At 41.1% G+C, this 17,390-nt stretch overlaps 1 protein-coding gene across 4 annotated transcripts in view; it reads left to right on the forward strand.

Moving 5' to 3' along the window:
- The window catches only part of NPNT (nephronectin), a 48,626-nt gene that overhangs the window by 23,039 nt on the left and 8,197 nt on the right, over window positions 1–17,390 (forward strand). For 2 of the 4 annotated variants that reach the window (XM_042049701.1, XM_042049702.1), the window contains 5 exons: window positions 270–389; window positions 1,211–1,330; window positions 5,462–5,596; window positions 6,783–6,905; window positions 9,019–9,384. In XM_042049701.1, coding sequence (XP_041905635.1) covers window positions 270–389; window positions 1,211–1,330; window positions 5,462–5,596; window positions 6,783–6,905; window positions 9,019–9,384 — 864 coding nt within the window. The remainder of the gene's footprint in view (window positions 1–269; window positions 390–1,210; window positions 1,331–5,461; window positions 5,597–6,782; window positions 6,906–9,018; window positions 9,385–17,390) is intronic. The other 2 variants (XM_042049703.1, XM_042049704.1) reach the window with 2 other exon arrangements.

Consider the following 17,390-nt stretch of genomic DNA (forward strand, 5'->3'; position numbering starts at 1 on the left):
CTAATGAAACAGCTGGCTCTTCATCTAATACTAATACTGTCATTTTTTAAAAGATGCATTTGAAACCAAGCAAAATTAGCTGCTTGGCCAGAGGGATGAACAACGCTTCGTGCAGGATGTTCTGGACACTTGCTATGAGCTGAACTGCATATCAAAAGCTAATTGCCTTATTTTTCCTTCCTTCTCCAGCAGCTTGGACCGGTAGTTTTGCCATGCATGCCTTGTGTGTTTTCTTTTCCCACCCTCTTCCCCTGTGCCCTTCATTTCAGATCTGAATGAGTGTGGACTAAAGCCGCGGCCGTGCAAACACCGGTGTATGAATACCTACGGCAGCTACAAGTGCTACTGTCTGAACGGCTACATGCTTATGCCAGATGGAACCTGCTCAAGTACGGCCAGCCTTGCTGCTTGCTCTTTTCCAGCTTCTCAAAATGCCTGCTCGAGTTTCCCCGGGAAACTTCTGTGAAATGAAGATGAGTCCCAAAGTAAAAGATTAATCTTGCTGGAAGTTAGGCAGCTGCACAAGACGAGCTCCTTTTTTTCCTAGTTTAATTAGGCTGAAAAAAGCAAGAGCAATTGTTTTGATTGTATTAGTTTTATTAAAAATTTCCCCCAAAGCATTCTTCAAGGCTGTAAATCACTGTTAATTGGCCTTCGAGGACACGTGCTTGCAGTTTTCATTGCAGCAAGACACCTGCAGTTCTGCTGCCTTGTGGCCTTATAATGTAAAATCTTTAACGCTGCAGATGTTGGTTGTTTGACTGGTATAAAAATTGTACTGCCATCTCTCTGGAGATCAGGTTCCTACTTGCTCCCATAAAAGCAGTTATTTTGAATGTCTGGGCAGAGAGAAGGGGAGAGAAATTACCTTTAATTAGAGATGCCCCATTTTTAAACTGGCAGTACTGTCCAGGAGAGTCTATAGTACATACTAGCCTTTATATTCTGGGGACTGCATTCTATAACACAACTTACTACAGTTGTGGTAGTTTTCTCTTTTTTTTTTTTTTTTTTTCTTAGAGATGTAGTTTGTGGAAAGAAAAATTTTACTGGCAGATGTAGTTCCTCTTCGAAGGATACCCGTCAAACTCAACAAGCAGGTTCCCACTTTTATCATAAATATGTGACATCTTAATTCTCTGAAGTTTTCAGTTGTTTTCTAGTACTGATCAGAGTCTTTATCTAAATATGTCCAATTATTTTTCTTCAGATGCCCTTTCTTGCCTGATGGCAAACTGTCAGTATGGCTGTGACGTACTGAAAGGGGAAGTGCGCTGCCGCTGTCCTTCTCCAGGGCTGCAGCTTGGGCCTGATGGCAGGACTTGTGTAGGTAGGTGATCAAATGTAGATTCAATTTTATTTTTTTTTCTGCAAAATGCTTTTATCCTTACACAGAATGCAGTTCAAGAGAGTTTATCAGATGTACTTAGAATGCATTGAACATGCAGTTTAAAGTTAATAATGAGAATTGTGATAAGGCTGTTGCTCAGGTGCCCTTGTGTCAGAGATTGCCAGTGTTTTCCTCCAATCCTGCAAGTTTCATTGTCTGCCTAAAGCCCATACAGACTCCTTGGTATCCAAGCCCTCAGCCCTTGCCACTCCTGCTACTGGGTTATTTTAAACTATTGCTAACTCCAAAATACCTGCCTGCATAAAAAAAGGAATGGGGAGATCACCTTTCCCTCATACCCAAAAAGGTGGTGCCTAGCTCACTGGGTAGAAGAATAATTTGTAAAAATCACTGATATTATAGTGGAGCAAGGTGAAGGGCTGCTTGTGCTCCCAGTATTAGTGGGACTGAATCTTCAGTCTTTCTTCCAGACTGTGAAAACTCCAGGTTTTAAAATAAACACAGAAACTCAGAGTGTATAAAAGTGAAATGTTTTGTTCCCACGTTTGTGAACATGGAGAAGGTGCTTATGGTTAATCAGACTCTGCTATGGTCTGAAGAACAGTGTGACATGTGATTTCATTAGTCATTAACTATATATCCTGAGTGGATATGATGCTCCAGTGATTTTATTATTTATATTCTGTGGAGTGCTGCAATTCCATAACCAGTAACAACACTTGCACTGAAAGAATGTAAGAAAATGGGGATGTGCTGATCATGCATTTGGGTAACTTGGCTGTCCACAGGATGGGTGGTTCTTCGAGTGCCTGACCCATGCTGACCAAGAATTTGTTGTTAGAGAAAGGGATAGACCCTAGATCTTCTGGTGAGAAGAGCAGGCTCCACACCAAGTCAGAGGCTTTCTGAAGTGCATGATTGACATGTCTGTGTATGGAAAAGAATGGACAGTGTATGGAAAAGAATGGACAGAACAGGAGAAAAAAAGCCCCACCATTGTTGCACGCTGAAGGGACTAAGTTGTGATAAATCCCATTGTGGATATTATGGCAGAGAGATCTTTGGAAGATACTTGTGCCATGCCATAGGGAGCTGAGTGATTTTGAGTACAAATTCAAGAAAGTTACACCAAGTAGAGAAATTTGCTAGAAAAAATGCTTGCAACATTCTCCTGGTGTGCATTTTTCTATTCAGGCAAACTTCACACTTTGAAATAAACAAAGTGCACTTTAATGCCAAAGACTAACATTCAGACCAGTCCTATGAAGCTCTTTGAAGTTTTCAAAAAACCACTTTTTTTTCCCAGAAAGGCAAAGAACTGCGTACCCACATTTTAGTTGGGTGTGTATCATTCAGAATGACCTCATAACCTATTTCTAGAATTTCCACAAGAATTTCAGAGCAGCCTTGTACAATACAGAGAAAATAGTTACAGCAAGAGATGTCTGTTCTTCCCACCTCATAACATAATGTTCTCCCTTTTTTTAGTAAGAAGCGATTGTGACATGCACCCTTTCTGTGTTATTTCTTTATCGAGTTTGAGATAAATATATGACACCTCAAAGAACTGAAGCTACTTGGAACTAGGGCTGGTTTTTTCCTCCTGTTTGTACAAGCCTGTCGCTGTTGGAGAGGTGGTTGGCTCCAGCAAGGGTCTGGATAATGCTGCAGTACAAACAGAAGTGTAGGTGATGGTAAGAAAATTGAAGTGTGCATTGGCTACAGCTCATGAAATGCTTGTTTGAGGAGAGTTGGAAAGACAGCTGGGAATGCAATGCTTATTTTTAGCACAGGTGGAAATTCCTCTAGGCATTATTCTATTTTAACACTTGCTGATCATCCTCTTGTTTAAAATGTTCCTTCTCAGTAAAGAGCCACTAATTTGGCTAGAAAGGTAAATCATATAAACTAAATGACCACAAAGTGAAAAAATAATGCAGCAAAGTATTCAGTGAAAATGTCACTTAAACAGCTAGTTAATTGATTAATGACTCTTGAATCAATAAATCAATCAGTGTTGGCAGGATTTTGGATTGGCATTTTCATTTAATGAAATCTGTATACATATTTCAGCTTCAAATGATCTGAGATTATTTGAGGGCTGAAAAAAATTATTTTTCACTATAAAATTAATTATTTCCCCTTTTTTGTGTTTAGAAACTTGAAAATATGGCCTTGTAAACTTAAAAATCATACTATTTTTAAAGTAGTCTCATAGTTATTTTGTGCTTGAGTTGGTAATATGGTCATACTTGCAGCAAGAGAGAGAAGCAATTCTGCTTCTCTGGTGGACACTGACCATCAGACTCACTAGATGCTGATCATCACACTCCCTTATGTGCCTTTGGAGCAGCTCCCTGGGCTGAGGTGAGAATACAGACCACACCTCCGTGCCCTGCCTTTCATGGGAAGCAGGTATGAGCCACGGCATGTTGCAGCAGGCAGAGGGAAACAGCCCCCACACCTTTTGGTCCAGGTGTGAATTGGCTTGAAAGAAGCCACCGTCACTGTACTGTACTGTTTGAGAGCTGCAGGAAACTAATCACAATCATATTGCATATCATCTTGTGGCTACTGATCAAAAAGTGATTTTCCCCTCAGTAATGAGCATCCACGCACGTCTCATTATATGCAAGTGGAAGGCTGTTCATTTTTCCATAATTTTGCATCAGTTTTGAACAGTGTATTGATTAGCAGTTCAGTCCTGTATCTCTAGGACATATAACTGCCTACCACCACACTGCTGCCATAATTTTAACATAATTTTTGCCTTATGTGAGTTTGCAAAAATGTGAATAAATACAAACATGTACAGAGGAAAAAGAAGGACATGCTACCTTAGATTTTTAAGATCATAATCCATGCCATGATGAGGTTATTCAGTGGCTAATCTTTTTCTTACTGAACTACTTCTTGAAGTTGTGGTTTAAAGATTAAAAAAACCCAGCCAAAACCAACAAAGAACACAACTAACTCATCAAGAGTCTGAAACTTGCAGCCTCGAAATAATATTTTAATAAAGGGTAGAAAATTGTGACTTGTAGATTAAATTATAATAAGAAACATGGTAGGGTTTGTAAAACTCAGTAACATATTCAAAGCCTAAAATATTAACAATAAATTCAAATCAAGAGACAGATTTATAGGAAGATTCAGGCATGTGGAGAGGTGCCCAGTATTGGCCTTGTTTTCTTTCTCCATGAGGCCTTTGCTGCACCATTCCAGCAGTGCTCTCGATGGAGAGAGAGCAGTCTGACAGGCCAGGAGGGTGGGAGCTCAGGGGTTGAATCCCTGCTGTCCTCAGTAATTCTTCATGCAGAGTGGACACTGGCAGCAGGCGCTACTGGGGCAACCTGTCTGGCCAGTAATTCATGGCTTGAGGTCACTTCTTTTGGCTGTGGGAACACAGGTTGGGGAAGCTGAAGCTCCATCTCCCCCACCTCAGGTAGCTGTCCTAACTAACCACCAGCTTTGTGGTAACATTTTTTTCTGTGCAGTAGAAGAGAGACTGCCTCGTTCAGCCCTCTTTCACAAGAGCAGCAGGGCATCAATCACTCGGCTTTGTTTTGCACTCTTGACATCGGCAACTGAAGTGCTCCTTTTGGGAAAAGAACTGAGTGGAGAGCAAAATCTGCTTTCCCGTAGATAAAGAGTGTGATAGAGCTGCAGAGCAGAGGCTTGAACTGTGCCCTGTAGATAACCAGCAGATGCGAGGAGCTGTGTGCGTCAGAAGCAGCCGTGCATGGCAGTGGAGAATTAGTGTTTAAGCACTAAGCAGCCTCAGCTCGGTGTCCAAGGACTGCAGAGTGAGTGGTAGTGCAAGCAGCTTTTGTGTGTCAGCCTGACCTCGTGTGAGAGTTTCCCAGGCAGGGAGAGCAGCAGTGAGTGAGCATCGGCTGCTCCCTGGGTATCTGCCTGTGACCCAGAGCTGAACTGAGAGGGCACAGCCAGAAGAAGTGCTCAGGTATTACTGCTGGCTGACCAAGGGCCCTTATGAAAAATACTTCAGCTATTCTTTAGCTTTCCATTATGTGAAACCAGTTTCATTTAGACAGCGTACATTGTATTTTAACTGTTATTAAGAATAATACAGTTCCTTTGTTTCTACAGATATTGATGAGTGTGCTACTGGGAGGGTTCTCTGTCCACGGTTTAGGCACTGCGTCAATACTTTTGGAAGCTACATTTGCAGGTGTCATAAAGGCTTTGATCTGATGTACATCGGAGGCAAATACCAATGCCATGGTAATAACGAGCTATTTTTTATGTGCACATAATAGAGCTGCATATTCTGAAATGAAATTAATGGTTCAAAGAGGAATGTTTGTTTATTATGGCTGAAACGTTGAAGCAGGGGGTTTTACACTGCATCAGTATTTTAAGAAAGATGGATTATAGAAATAGGTTGTGAAAGAGAAGGCATGTATTTGGTCCACATTCTTGTAACTGGTTCTTGTGTGGAAGCTAGTGGGGAGAGCAGAGCTGATGACCCCAGGAATTCCTTTCCAAAGCCCTTTTTCCTGCGGGATTCACTGTCATTGGCAGTTGTAGGCTTGGAGCGATGTATGAGCTTGGGCTATACTTGAGCTGTAACACTGGTGTGCTCCATAGCATGCCCCAAGATCAGAAAATGTGCACACCCTTGCTCCTCCCAACCCAGACTGCCCAACTTTCCTTCCCCTGAAGACAGGTGGGGAAGAAGCAGGAGTTGGGAAATAACCTGATGTTGTCTGGACATGAGACTGGAATGCAGCTGGTATATGCCCTTCAACAAAGATATTCCTGGGTCTCTCTGCCTTAGTTTCACAGGGTCTTAACTGGTTATGATTCTTTCACTGAAAAAAGATTGTGTGGAGATAATGAGGCATTGCTTTATGTTTGCTTAAGTATTTTTTTTCAGAGACATTTGTATTAAGAGCACTGGAATTTGGAGATTTTTGCTTGCATCACTGGCAATAAATGTGGATATGCCATATGAAAGGTTTCCAGCAGTTTCTACTTGATGTAGAAACATCTATATGTTTAATATGGGAAGCATTTTATGAAGAAAAAACAGTTTAATATCTGTGTGATTAAGAACATGCATGTTCCTAGACTCAGTTTTTTTTCTTATTCTGTCACCTGTAAGAAGTGGCTGTTAAAATTGTGATCTTAATGATCTCAACTGCAGTCTAGCAATGGCATGTCTGAAGCTGATGCTAAGGTATAAGCTGAGCAACGCCAAAGTTGCCCAATAGTCCCCATTTACCCTAATGGTTGGATCACCACATTGATTTGTGACTGTTTTCCTTTTCCCACTGGCAAAAGTTTTATTATTTTTTTTACATAATCAAAATAGTAATAATGTTTGGGGGGTTTTTTTGCAGGGATAAGCAGAAAGTCAGGTTTCTTTGAAGCAAATGATTTTTTTAATGTAAATTTTCTGTTGCAGATATAGATGAATGTTCCCTTGGCCACCATCAGTGTGGTAGTTTTTCACACTGCTACAACATTCCAGGATCCTACAAATGCAAGTGTAAAGAAGGGTACAGAGACAATGGAACAAACTGCATACGTATGTAATGCTCCTTTTAAAATAGAGATTCTGAAAGCTTGTGTCCCATTTTGTAAACTTTAAGGTACAGCACTATCGGTCTGGGTTTCTCTTAACTGTTTTTAATACTAAATAGGGGGCTGGGGAATGTAGTTGGAGTTTTCTAGGTCTTAGCATGCCTTGGTAAAAATATCTTTTCCTGAGACATTTTCATAATTAGAAGGAAATTCACCTCTCCCTATTCACAGCTTGATTCTAGAGATTGCATCAGGATGAGAACAACTGAGTAAGCAGGGTAGGTCTGATCAAACAGTGCATATTACTCATACCCTGTTGTTATGTACACTCCACAGCTAGCCCATTTCAGCTGCTCACCCCCTCCACGCCCTGCTGCTTCCCAGATGTGAACAGAGGCAGGAGGGAAGATTTCTCTGGAATGATTTGCTGTTGGAAAATTCCCTTGGCCACCTTTCTCTTGGGAGAAGCAGCCACCCCCTTGGTACAGAATAGGCTGTTGGAGCTCCCCCTTATTTGACGTCCCACAGGACTGTGCAGCTCTGTGACATCTGCTGAATCTTTTTGATCCTGCATTCCTTTGTGGGATCTGGTCCTTGGTGACTCGCTGATCTCTTTAAAGAGCACTACCACTTTTTCCCTTTGGCTGTAGCTGTCATGGTAAAAGGTGTTCTTTCACATCCTGAGTGCTTGCAATTATGTGTGGGCACATTTCATGTGTGTTACTGGGACATAGTCCTAAGGGGCATTTTATATTTTAATATACTATAAATGTCAAAACTGCAGGGTGTTCAAAGGGATAGTAATAAACAAGTGGCCAGAGGGAAAACTTCTTTACTTGCTATCATCAAACAATTCACTGTTTAACAAACAGTAGTTCTTCATTTTAACTGTGTGTTATACTTGAAACACTGGTACACAAAATGTGTGAGTAGAGTTCTTACTGAGCCTTTTAAGGTCTCCAGTGAGATATAAAAGGCTTATTAACAAATAGGAAATAACAGAACAGATACTCTTGTGTTTCATGTCTGCAGAAACTCTCCTTGTGAGACCAAGCTAAAATTTGTTGTCCTTTCTTTATGAAACATTGGAGGAGATGGTATTGTGGGTGCTGTCACTGTGGTGGAAGTGGTGCTCAGTCCACCACCTCATTTTTGTGAAGGCTGAAAAATGTCATTTACTTAGTTTCCTGGTGTTTAGCAAAGGTAAAGATCTAAATGAAGGCTGAGTTAGGTGCAATCTCTAAAATTATTACTGCTTATTGACAAGGAGAAATGTTTAGATGGAGAGGTCTGCAAGAATTTTCTTAAGCCAAAGGTATCTGCTCGTCTCTGATCAAAATGGTTTTAACATTGGGGTCTTCCTAAACTTGCTGCCACTCCTGATTATGAACCACAGAATCACCAGGTAGGAAGAGACCTTCCGGACCACCGAGTCCAACCCATGCCCTAACACCACCTCAACTAAACCATGGCACTGAGTGCCACATCCAATCTTTTTTTAAACTCATCCAGGGATGGTGACTCCACCACCTCCCTGGGCAGAGGATTCCAGAACTTTATCACTCTTTCAGTAAAAAACTTGGTCCTAAACTCGAACTTGTCTAGTTTAGAGGGCTGCTTAACCCACGGCTTCCTGCCCATGCTTTTTTAACCAGCAGTGCTTTTTGGGTAAGTTTTGCCAACTCTGAAAGAGACTTGATTCTTGGGAGGAGGTGGGATGGAAGTGTCTTGGCCTTCAGTCATTCTAAATTATCTCTAAACTGCTGCAATGCTAAGTACCCCCTAAAGGGATGTGATAATTTAGCAGCACTGGTGCTAAAGCGTATTGCTAACTAAAGGAAACTTTCAGTGGAAGAAAAGTTATTTCATCCAAGTCTCTCTGTGTCATAATGAAATAGATTGTTAAGTTCCTGGGATGAGAAGCTGAGATGTCCATTTTGGTCCCATTTTGATTCTCTTTCCCATTTTTCCTGTTGTTGTGATTGGAGCACCTGGCCTATATCAGATATTCAAGGCAATTGCACTCTCCCTGAGGGAGGCAGTGGTATAACGAGTAGGATTGTTGATGTTGGAGGCACAACCCCTCAGACCATCACATGTACCTGCTTTTGTTACAGAAAGGCCAGTGACCAGGCCAACAGCTTGGCCGACACCCCGGCTGACAATTCATCCTACCCCTGGGCCAGCAACTCGTCCTACGCCTGGGGCAACTCAACCTGCACCCAGGACAACAACTCGACTGACACCCAAGCCAACCACGAGATACATGCCAGTGACAACAAGGCCAGTCACGACACCAGTGACAGAGCCTCCAACACCGCCTCAGCCTACAACAGTAAGACCTACACTACCACCACAAAGAACTCCTCTGGTAACAACTGAAGAGCCTTCACATGTTCCCATTGAAACTACATCTTCCCCAGGAGTTATAGATGACAACAGGATCCAGCCAGATCCTCAGAAACCCCGAGGAGATGTGTTCAGTAAGTAATTTTCCATATGCTTTCGTTTATCAAAGCTGTAGATGGAGTGAGGTGGAAGCATGCACAATACTGTTTGGATTTTTTGGAACACTATACCATTAAGAACAGAGAAACCAAACTGAAAATGGTCATATGGTAAAGCTGCACAAATAGTTGATTTTATTAAGAAAAATTTGGGAAGAGAGTTCTGAATCAATTAATCAAAAAATGTGTTTATCTTTTCCCCCCTGAAATTATGGAGTATATTGTCCCATAGAAGTACTTAATTATGCTTTCAGATGAAGGTTTTAGGGAAATGGGAGACATTTTATTGAAAAGTATTGAAGTGCAACATAACTCATAAAGTGGTTGGATTCAAATTCAGAGAGTTGAGAGTCACTCTTAAATAAAGTATTACCATAGCTTTAAGAATGGTAAAGAAATGGGATCATGTCTGATTACCTAAAGACTTCTATGTGACCTATTTTGTATGGGTTCGAATAGTCTCAGATGTTCATGACTAAACAATGGGAAAAATGCACAAAAATAGCAGGGAGACTAATCCCTGTGGAAAGGGATACATGAAAAGCTGAAGATAGGAAAGATTCTCATAGCATGAACACATGTAATTTTAAGAGCTCCTCTGAAATCTACAGCACCATTGTGCCAGCTTTAGTGCATACCACAGGAGACATTACTGGCACTTACAGAGCTGTGCATGTCTGCCAAGAAATACTCAACACCCGATTTCATCTTTAGTTCTGCAGCTAATTTTAGAGACGGGGAGGGTGTTGGATCAGCTCTTCAGCTTGTTGTACAATAAAGCTGCTGAAGCAATGTAGTAGGAGGAAAAGTTTGCAGTCTCAGAGCAGGTGCACAAGTAATGTGGGAGTTTTTTTCTGGTTGCTTTGGCATCTGTGTGGTAATTTCTTGGGCTTTGTTGTTGTAGGTCATTACTCAGTGAAATATTTTGTTCCTCGTAAAAGAGTTTTCCCTGTGACATTTTATCTGTTGTAGACAGATAAATTGAAAATGGAGAGAGAAGCTGACAAATGTTAGAAGCCAAATCCTGGTACTGCTTAGCAGAGTGTACTTTTGGCTTCGTATTCAAAATATAGAAATAAGTGAAATTTTAAAAGGAAATACAATAAAGACTTACAAAGCTTAATATAGTGGGAACCAACAGTTAAAAATAACGTTTTGTGGACATTATTGTAGACTCCAGCATTGTGCTTCCCAGGTGTCTCATGTTGCAAGTGTTCTCTGGAATTCTAAAGCAGAGGGATAGTTTTCAGCTACTTTCATGAAGTCATAACAATCCTTTGTGTAAAGCTTGTTATTTACAGTTAGTCTTTCTGTATTGTCCCTAGAGGCTAGATTTTGAAGCTAATGCTTTCAATACATATGCTTCAGATATAGGAGTTTGGAAAATAGGAAAGTAAATGCCTTTTAAGTTTGGCTTGGTCTGAGTGCAGCTTACATTATGGTACGTATAACAAACACAGGATCTTTGCAAAGTGGTTATCAGTTATTGGTTTAGGTCAGCTGCCACCCTCTGAGGTTTGTCATGTCCATACATAGCTTCAAAGGCTTCAGTGCCCAGCACAGCAGGACTGAAATGGGTCAAACACCAGCAGCTGTTCCTGGGTAGGTAATACAGGAACAGAGAGTCCTCAGATCAAGTCAACAGATGTCTGTCTTCAATCCCATATAACTTTTTTTGATTCCCTGCAAGGGACATACTTGATATACATATGTGTGTGACATAACTCTGTGACTGAAAACATACTCCACTTGTGCTCCAGATGATGCTAGTAGTGTGATCCTTCATGGAGCTGGTGTCTGTTTTTTCCTCTCTCTTGTCTTTTTCTTTCCTTTCCACTCTGCTTCCTGCTCTTTCTCCCTTTCTCTTCTGGGGACTTTGGAAGTATCATCTAGGTAGTGGTCACTGGAGTCCTCTCCTACCTTCTGTTTGTCTTGAAGCATTTGTGTAGGGGGTGCAAAAAGCATTTGTTAAGGATTTGAAATGTACAGTAGAGTGCAAAACAGTTCTGTTTCAGAAGAATGTGCTACTTTTTCAAAGAAAGCATTGCATGTAGAGTAAGGTGTTTCTTCACCTGTTGAATCGTGTTACTGTAGGAGTTTGTGGGCAAGAGAATCCATCCACCCACATCTCCTCATGTGGGACATGCAGAAAAGCAGGTAGAAAAGTTATAGCCACGTACATTACCACATGTAGGATGCACAGAGCATGGCTCTGCCTCTCCTCAGTACTGCCCTTGTAAGGATAATGCCGGGATACCTGAACATCCCCAGATGCCATCACTCCAGGGGTTCAGCAGCGTGGGAGCGTTATGCCGGGTGCTGCATTCCTGGGCATTAGCAGGGCTGCAGACCCAGCTGCATGAGTGCTCTTGGCTTGTGGCAAATGCGAAGTGCGTTAGCTGGAACACCTTTCACGTTAGCTTACGGATGGAGTGTGCCAGGTGGGTTGAGCTTCGGGTTCCTGCTCCAGTCCTGTCGGAAAGCAGTGCCTGGTTCTGTTTGGCTGCAGCTGCTCAGTGTGAAGCACTGCAAGCTCAGGACGGCAGTGCTCCCACTGAGTGTAAGCCAGTGCCTCTCCAAAATCATTCCTTACAGCCAGACACAATGTTAACAACCATGGTGTTAAGACAATACAGGATTTCAAACTGGAATGACTAGTAACATTTAGCTAACCTTTGAATTGCTTCTTAGCTGCTATTTGGATGTGCCAAACCCTCCCCCACTGCCAAAAACATTTGTGGATTTTTCACTTGCTTCTATATTTCCTCAGGGAAAGGGAGTTTTGAACTATTTCCTTCATCTTCTTTAAAGCTGTTTCAGTTTTAGTCTCACCTACATCAGACATCTTTGCAATATTCCTGGGTTGTGGATATGAGGTAATTTTGTTTGGCTTGTACTGAGCTTCTTTAGGTTCATTTCTCCACACCAACTGCTTCTCCAGTCGAGGCAGCAAAGAAGCCAGTTCTCAGAAATTTGCACTGTGGTCCCCATATGCCTGCCTGGAAAGAGAAGAAAAAGCTTTGATCTTTCTGCCTTTGTTTCCCACTGGAGAATACAGGCAGCAATTAGTAGTCTTGTAACTCTTTATTTTCTTGAAAAACAGAGGAGAAAGTCGATGTTAGATCCCCATAGGTCATGAAGTAGGATTTAACTTCAGTTTTGTGAAGTCTTCAGAAGAATTTGTGTCATCTTAGGTGGCTACTTCCTCCTGTGTCTCCAAGGGTTGTTGTATTCCCAAGAGTCATGAAAGGTAGTGTTTTATCACAGGGATGGGCAAAACCCAGCACAGAGAGCATTGTACCCAGCAACCACTGGCAGTTCTGGTCTCCCAGCCATTAGCATCTGCTGAAGACCTCAGTATTTAAAGTTGTGTTTCCAGCTAGGTTATCTTGTGATGCATGGACATTTCCCTTCCTTTTTTTCCCATGGAGCTCTGAAGCCTTAGCCAGGCTTGGAGGAAGCAGCACTGTTTTGCTCTGCCATTGAATAGCTGCTGCTTCTGTCAGGCAATCTGTGGCAAAGGGGCCAGTGGCTACTGTGCGGCGATAGCTGTCCTAGTGTTCCAGACCAGATCCTGCAAATCTGGTGCTCTAGGATTGGTCCATATCAGGAGAGGAAACATGCTGGGGCAAATGTACTTTTTTCTGCAAGCATTTTTCAAATTCTATTTTTTTGTTAGTTAACCTTTTCCTGGGCTACCCTTGGTGACTCCTTGCTCCCTATCTTCTCCCTTTGTTGTTATTTGACCTGCTGTTCCACACACTGAGTAAACTTGACCTCACTTTAGAGCTCTCTTGAATGTGCTGCTCAACTTGAAATGAGCTGAGGACCAGAGAAATTGCTCTGTTCAGGAGTAATGAAGAGCACAAATGATAGAAATGCTGATAATGTTATTTAAATACCTTCACAACTTTTGAAAGGTATTGGGTTGTTGCTTTGCTTTAGGTGCTTTACCCCTTTTCTAAAAATGCCTGCAGTGACTTTGGGGTGCTGCTTTCTTAGAGAACAAAAAAATTAGTATTTTTTAAAATGGAATTCCTACACTTGGCCTTTGAACCACTTAGTCAGATGCAGACAGTGGAATCTGGCACCAAGGATAATCTTCTCCTGATATGGATATGGGGGGAATGGCAATGAGAGAGGAATGCAGTGATAGCTTAATATTTAACTGTTTCAGGACTGATACAAACTACAGTGAAGTACGGAGGAATCTGGTCTAGTTGTAAGTCTCTAACAAATAGAATAAACTTGTTAATGAAACTATGAATTTCTGCTACTATTGGGATTTGAATAAGCACTGAAAGCATAAACCTAAAGCATAATACTAGATATCAGGAGAGCAAGAACAAACCCCCTTATCTGTATTAGAAGACAGTACAGCAGTTTTCCTTCTTGGCCCTTAGTGGAGCCAAAAAAGTTGGAATTAGGAAATGTTTCTCATAACAGCTATTAAAACTGTAAAGATTGGATTAAAACTTGTTTCTTTCTTTTCTTCCTTTCAGTGACTGCAAAGTCCTCAGTGCTGTAAGTGTAGTTTTGTGATGCTTGAAGCTGTTGAAAAAAGGGAAATAACAAAAGCAAAGAATGGAGGGTTTGTTATTCCTTGATATAATTAGAGTAGCATTATTTTACAACAGCATTTCATTTGTCTTCACTGTTCTGGCACCTTTTAAAATGTATTTGTCTTTGTATTTAAGCATTTAAGAGAGGCACTTTGTTCCTGTTGATACTCTGGAGTTCAATCGTGAAACCTAGGAGTATTGCAAGTCTCACCCTCAATCAATCTTCCAGCAAGTTTTGTCCCTGAATCTGATATGCAAGCTTCTGTACACTCCTTGTTTTAGCTGTGTTTCCCTGAAACTCAGCTGTCACTCTGCACCTCCTGAATGGATGTTCATAGAAAAGCAGGCAGGTTACTTTGCAGAAAACTTTCTGCGAAGATAAATACCAAGATGCTTGATTTCAGTAAAACTTAATGAGCCTTGTAACTGCCTTTGAAATGCAAGATTGGACTTCAGAGTGGTGGCATGCTGACACTGTTGTGTCTCCCCTGATATGTAGATAGTGCTGGAGAGGGTGGCACAGAAAGCCCTTCCTGAAATAATTCTTACTGCAGAATGTGAATCTGTAGAATTATAAGAAACCTGTCCTGGACACTGTGGGTGTCCAAAGGGAAGGGTGAAATGCACCTCTCTGTTGCCTCTTCTTTTTAGCCCGGCATATATCAGAATCTTCCCTGGAGGAAAACAGGACTTACTCTTTTTTCTCAGTCCAATTGACCTCTGGACTACCCTTACTTTTAGCTGTTTTCTACTAGTTCTGTGTGGGATCTCATCACTTGCGGGAGATTTTTGGAAGTGGGATTTAACAGCTTTCAGTCGTAATTACTCAGTCAAAAAATCTTTGTCCTTTTTTTGTTGTTGTTGTTGTTAGCAAATGGGAAGATTAGTCATGATCATTGTGTGGAATGGAATTGTACTTACAGTGCAAAACCAGTGTTTTCTGTAAGCCAGAGAACTGCATTATTAATAGTAATAACAATTACTAATAACATGAAATTGCACTCCGTGTTTTGGTTTGTAACACCAAAACAAATATTCTGTTTATTGCAAACTAGCTGATATATATACATGCACTTTCTTATACTCCCAAACTCAGCAATTAGCAAGTAAATAAAAAAAAAGCTGTATTGTTTTCCCGAAGGTTAAAAAAGCTGGAAAGTAATCACTCTTACTTAATATTTAGTAATCACAGTTGTGATATTTTCCCCCAGATTTGTGCATCTATGAAGAGGTTAGCTCATGAACTTTGAGAATATGGTAGTGTTGATGTATTGGCTCACTCAGAGCTTATAAAATTCTCCAAGAAAAAGAAGCCAAGTTTCTATTTAACAAGCTTTATCAAACCATTGAAGTTAAGTGAAAAGCACACTGATACACTATATAAAGTACACAGAAAGGGTTTGGAAAGCTTGCAGAAAATAAGTGTGCCAAGTACTTTCTCCCACGATCTCCACTCGACATACTGGTTGTCATGGCAGAAAGAAGTGTACATGTGGGTCATATTTAGAGTCCTGCATCACTTACGGTAACCCTTGTTTCAAATTGAGTGCACATTCCTGTAATTAGGTCCAAGCACTGAAGTGACTGTATTAGAGCACTGCAACACATTCTTCTAGAAGTTCATAAAAAAAGTGTTTGGAAAGGACTCTGGGGGAATTTTTGAAAAAATATTTTTGCAGAGCTTTGATTACAGGCAGACACATCAACTTGAATTTGGAGAATGCTTGTATGTGCACACAGACGTAACTCAGGTTTGTAGAAAACAGCATCGCATTAGAAATGGTACTTAAGGAAGTAAACGGAAGTAGTTTACAAAATAAATTCCCAGTATTTTTTGCAGTGTTTTCCATAAACAAGGATTATGACAGACTGGGAAGAGGGTGCACAAGACATGTACCTTAAAACTGTGACCCCTGAGTATCCTACAAATCTTAGAGCATGGCAGTGGGTTCCCTTCATGCTCTTTGCCACAGTGCTCATTCAGAACCTTCCTGTGAGCCTGTGGTCCGAGCCTTTGGTCCCTGCCCTGCTGCGCTCAGCAGTTCTGAAGCGAATTGCGGACTTGCTCTCCATAGCACAGAAAACAAACAGTATCTTCTTCCCTTGGCACAGTCTGAGGTGAGGGAAGGCAAGGTGGTGGTCCCTGGGCGTGCAGCAGCATAGATAGAGCTCCTAGGGAAGAGTGGTACACTGCTGGCAGGGATTAAGGGTGAGTGATGCCTTTATGAGACTGAATATAACATTTGTGTGTAGATGTACTGCAAGGCAATTATTGGCCTAGGTTGTGTGGACTGTGCACATTTGTAAGGTTTCTTTCATGTTAAATCTCAGTTTCTAGTCACGTGGGCAAAATAGCCCAGATAAAACAAAGCAGCAAAAATATTATTTACAATCAAGGTATTTTTAAAAATTAACAGTCCTCTAACACCCAAGTCAGCTGCAAGCCTGAAGCTGTTGTGAGCATTAATATCCTAGACTGCAAATAGACAGTCTAAAATCTGCAAAGGATTAAAAAGAAAAAGGAAACAAAAAAAGGGAGACTTAATGATTCAAATAATGACTATTATATTTATGAGTTCATCGGTTTCCTACAGATTTTGAGCTTTTTAAGTATTTGATTTTATTGTACAAAATTTTTATTCAAGATCGCTAGCCTAGAATAGTATTTTAAAAATACATTAGAATTTGCTTATTTTGTCCCAGTTTCAACATTTTTTCTTTTCTGTATTCTGGCTTTAGAGGAGCTCTTGCAGCAGTGCTATTTTCATGTTGTCCTAGTGCAAAAGAAGTTCCTTCTTAACCTTTGATTTGATTTTCTGGAGACAACAGTCCTTCCAGTCATCTTAATTCTTCTTGTTCTCACTTGCCCCTGAAGTCAGACATTAATAGTTATTTTTGCACTGCAAATGGAAAACATGTCAAGTTTTTAGTAGATAAGGCCCTTACAAATACCTTGGGTGTCAGAGGTGCCTATTAAATCTAAGGACATGTCTGAAACACATTACTACTATTATGAATTATGCATTAGACCTGCCTCTAAATGAGGAATTTTCCAAGACAGCTCTATTCAGTGTAATCTGTTTATCTCTAGCTGACACCTGTCCATCAGGCAAGAAATCTGCATGAGATGTACACAGACTGGCACAGCATCTTCAGAAATATGTGGGAGTCGTTGTAGCCACCTGACTTTGGCAGCCATCACTCCCACAAAGACCTCATAAATTTCAGGTTGTCCTGGATGCTGAATGTCTAATAACCTCTGGGCTTCTTAATCACCAAGAGCTGTTCGTTCTCCTTGCAGCTGGGAAGAGCAGCTGAAGGACTGGCTGTGCTGCTGGAAAGCAAAAAGTGTAATTACAGTTGAATTCCAGCTTCCACTAGAGCTCCTCCTTTTCAGCTCTCAGTACAACCCTGATAATT

This window comes from Corvus kubaryi, unplaced genomic scaffold, assembly GCF_017639235.1.
Source record: "Corvus kubaryi isolate FWS band 111438036 unplaced genomic scaffold, C.kubaryi_AGA036_p1.0 71, whole genome shotgun sequence".
NCBI lineage: Eukaryota > Metazoa > Chordata > Aves > Passeriformes > Corvidae > Corvus > Corvus kubaryi.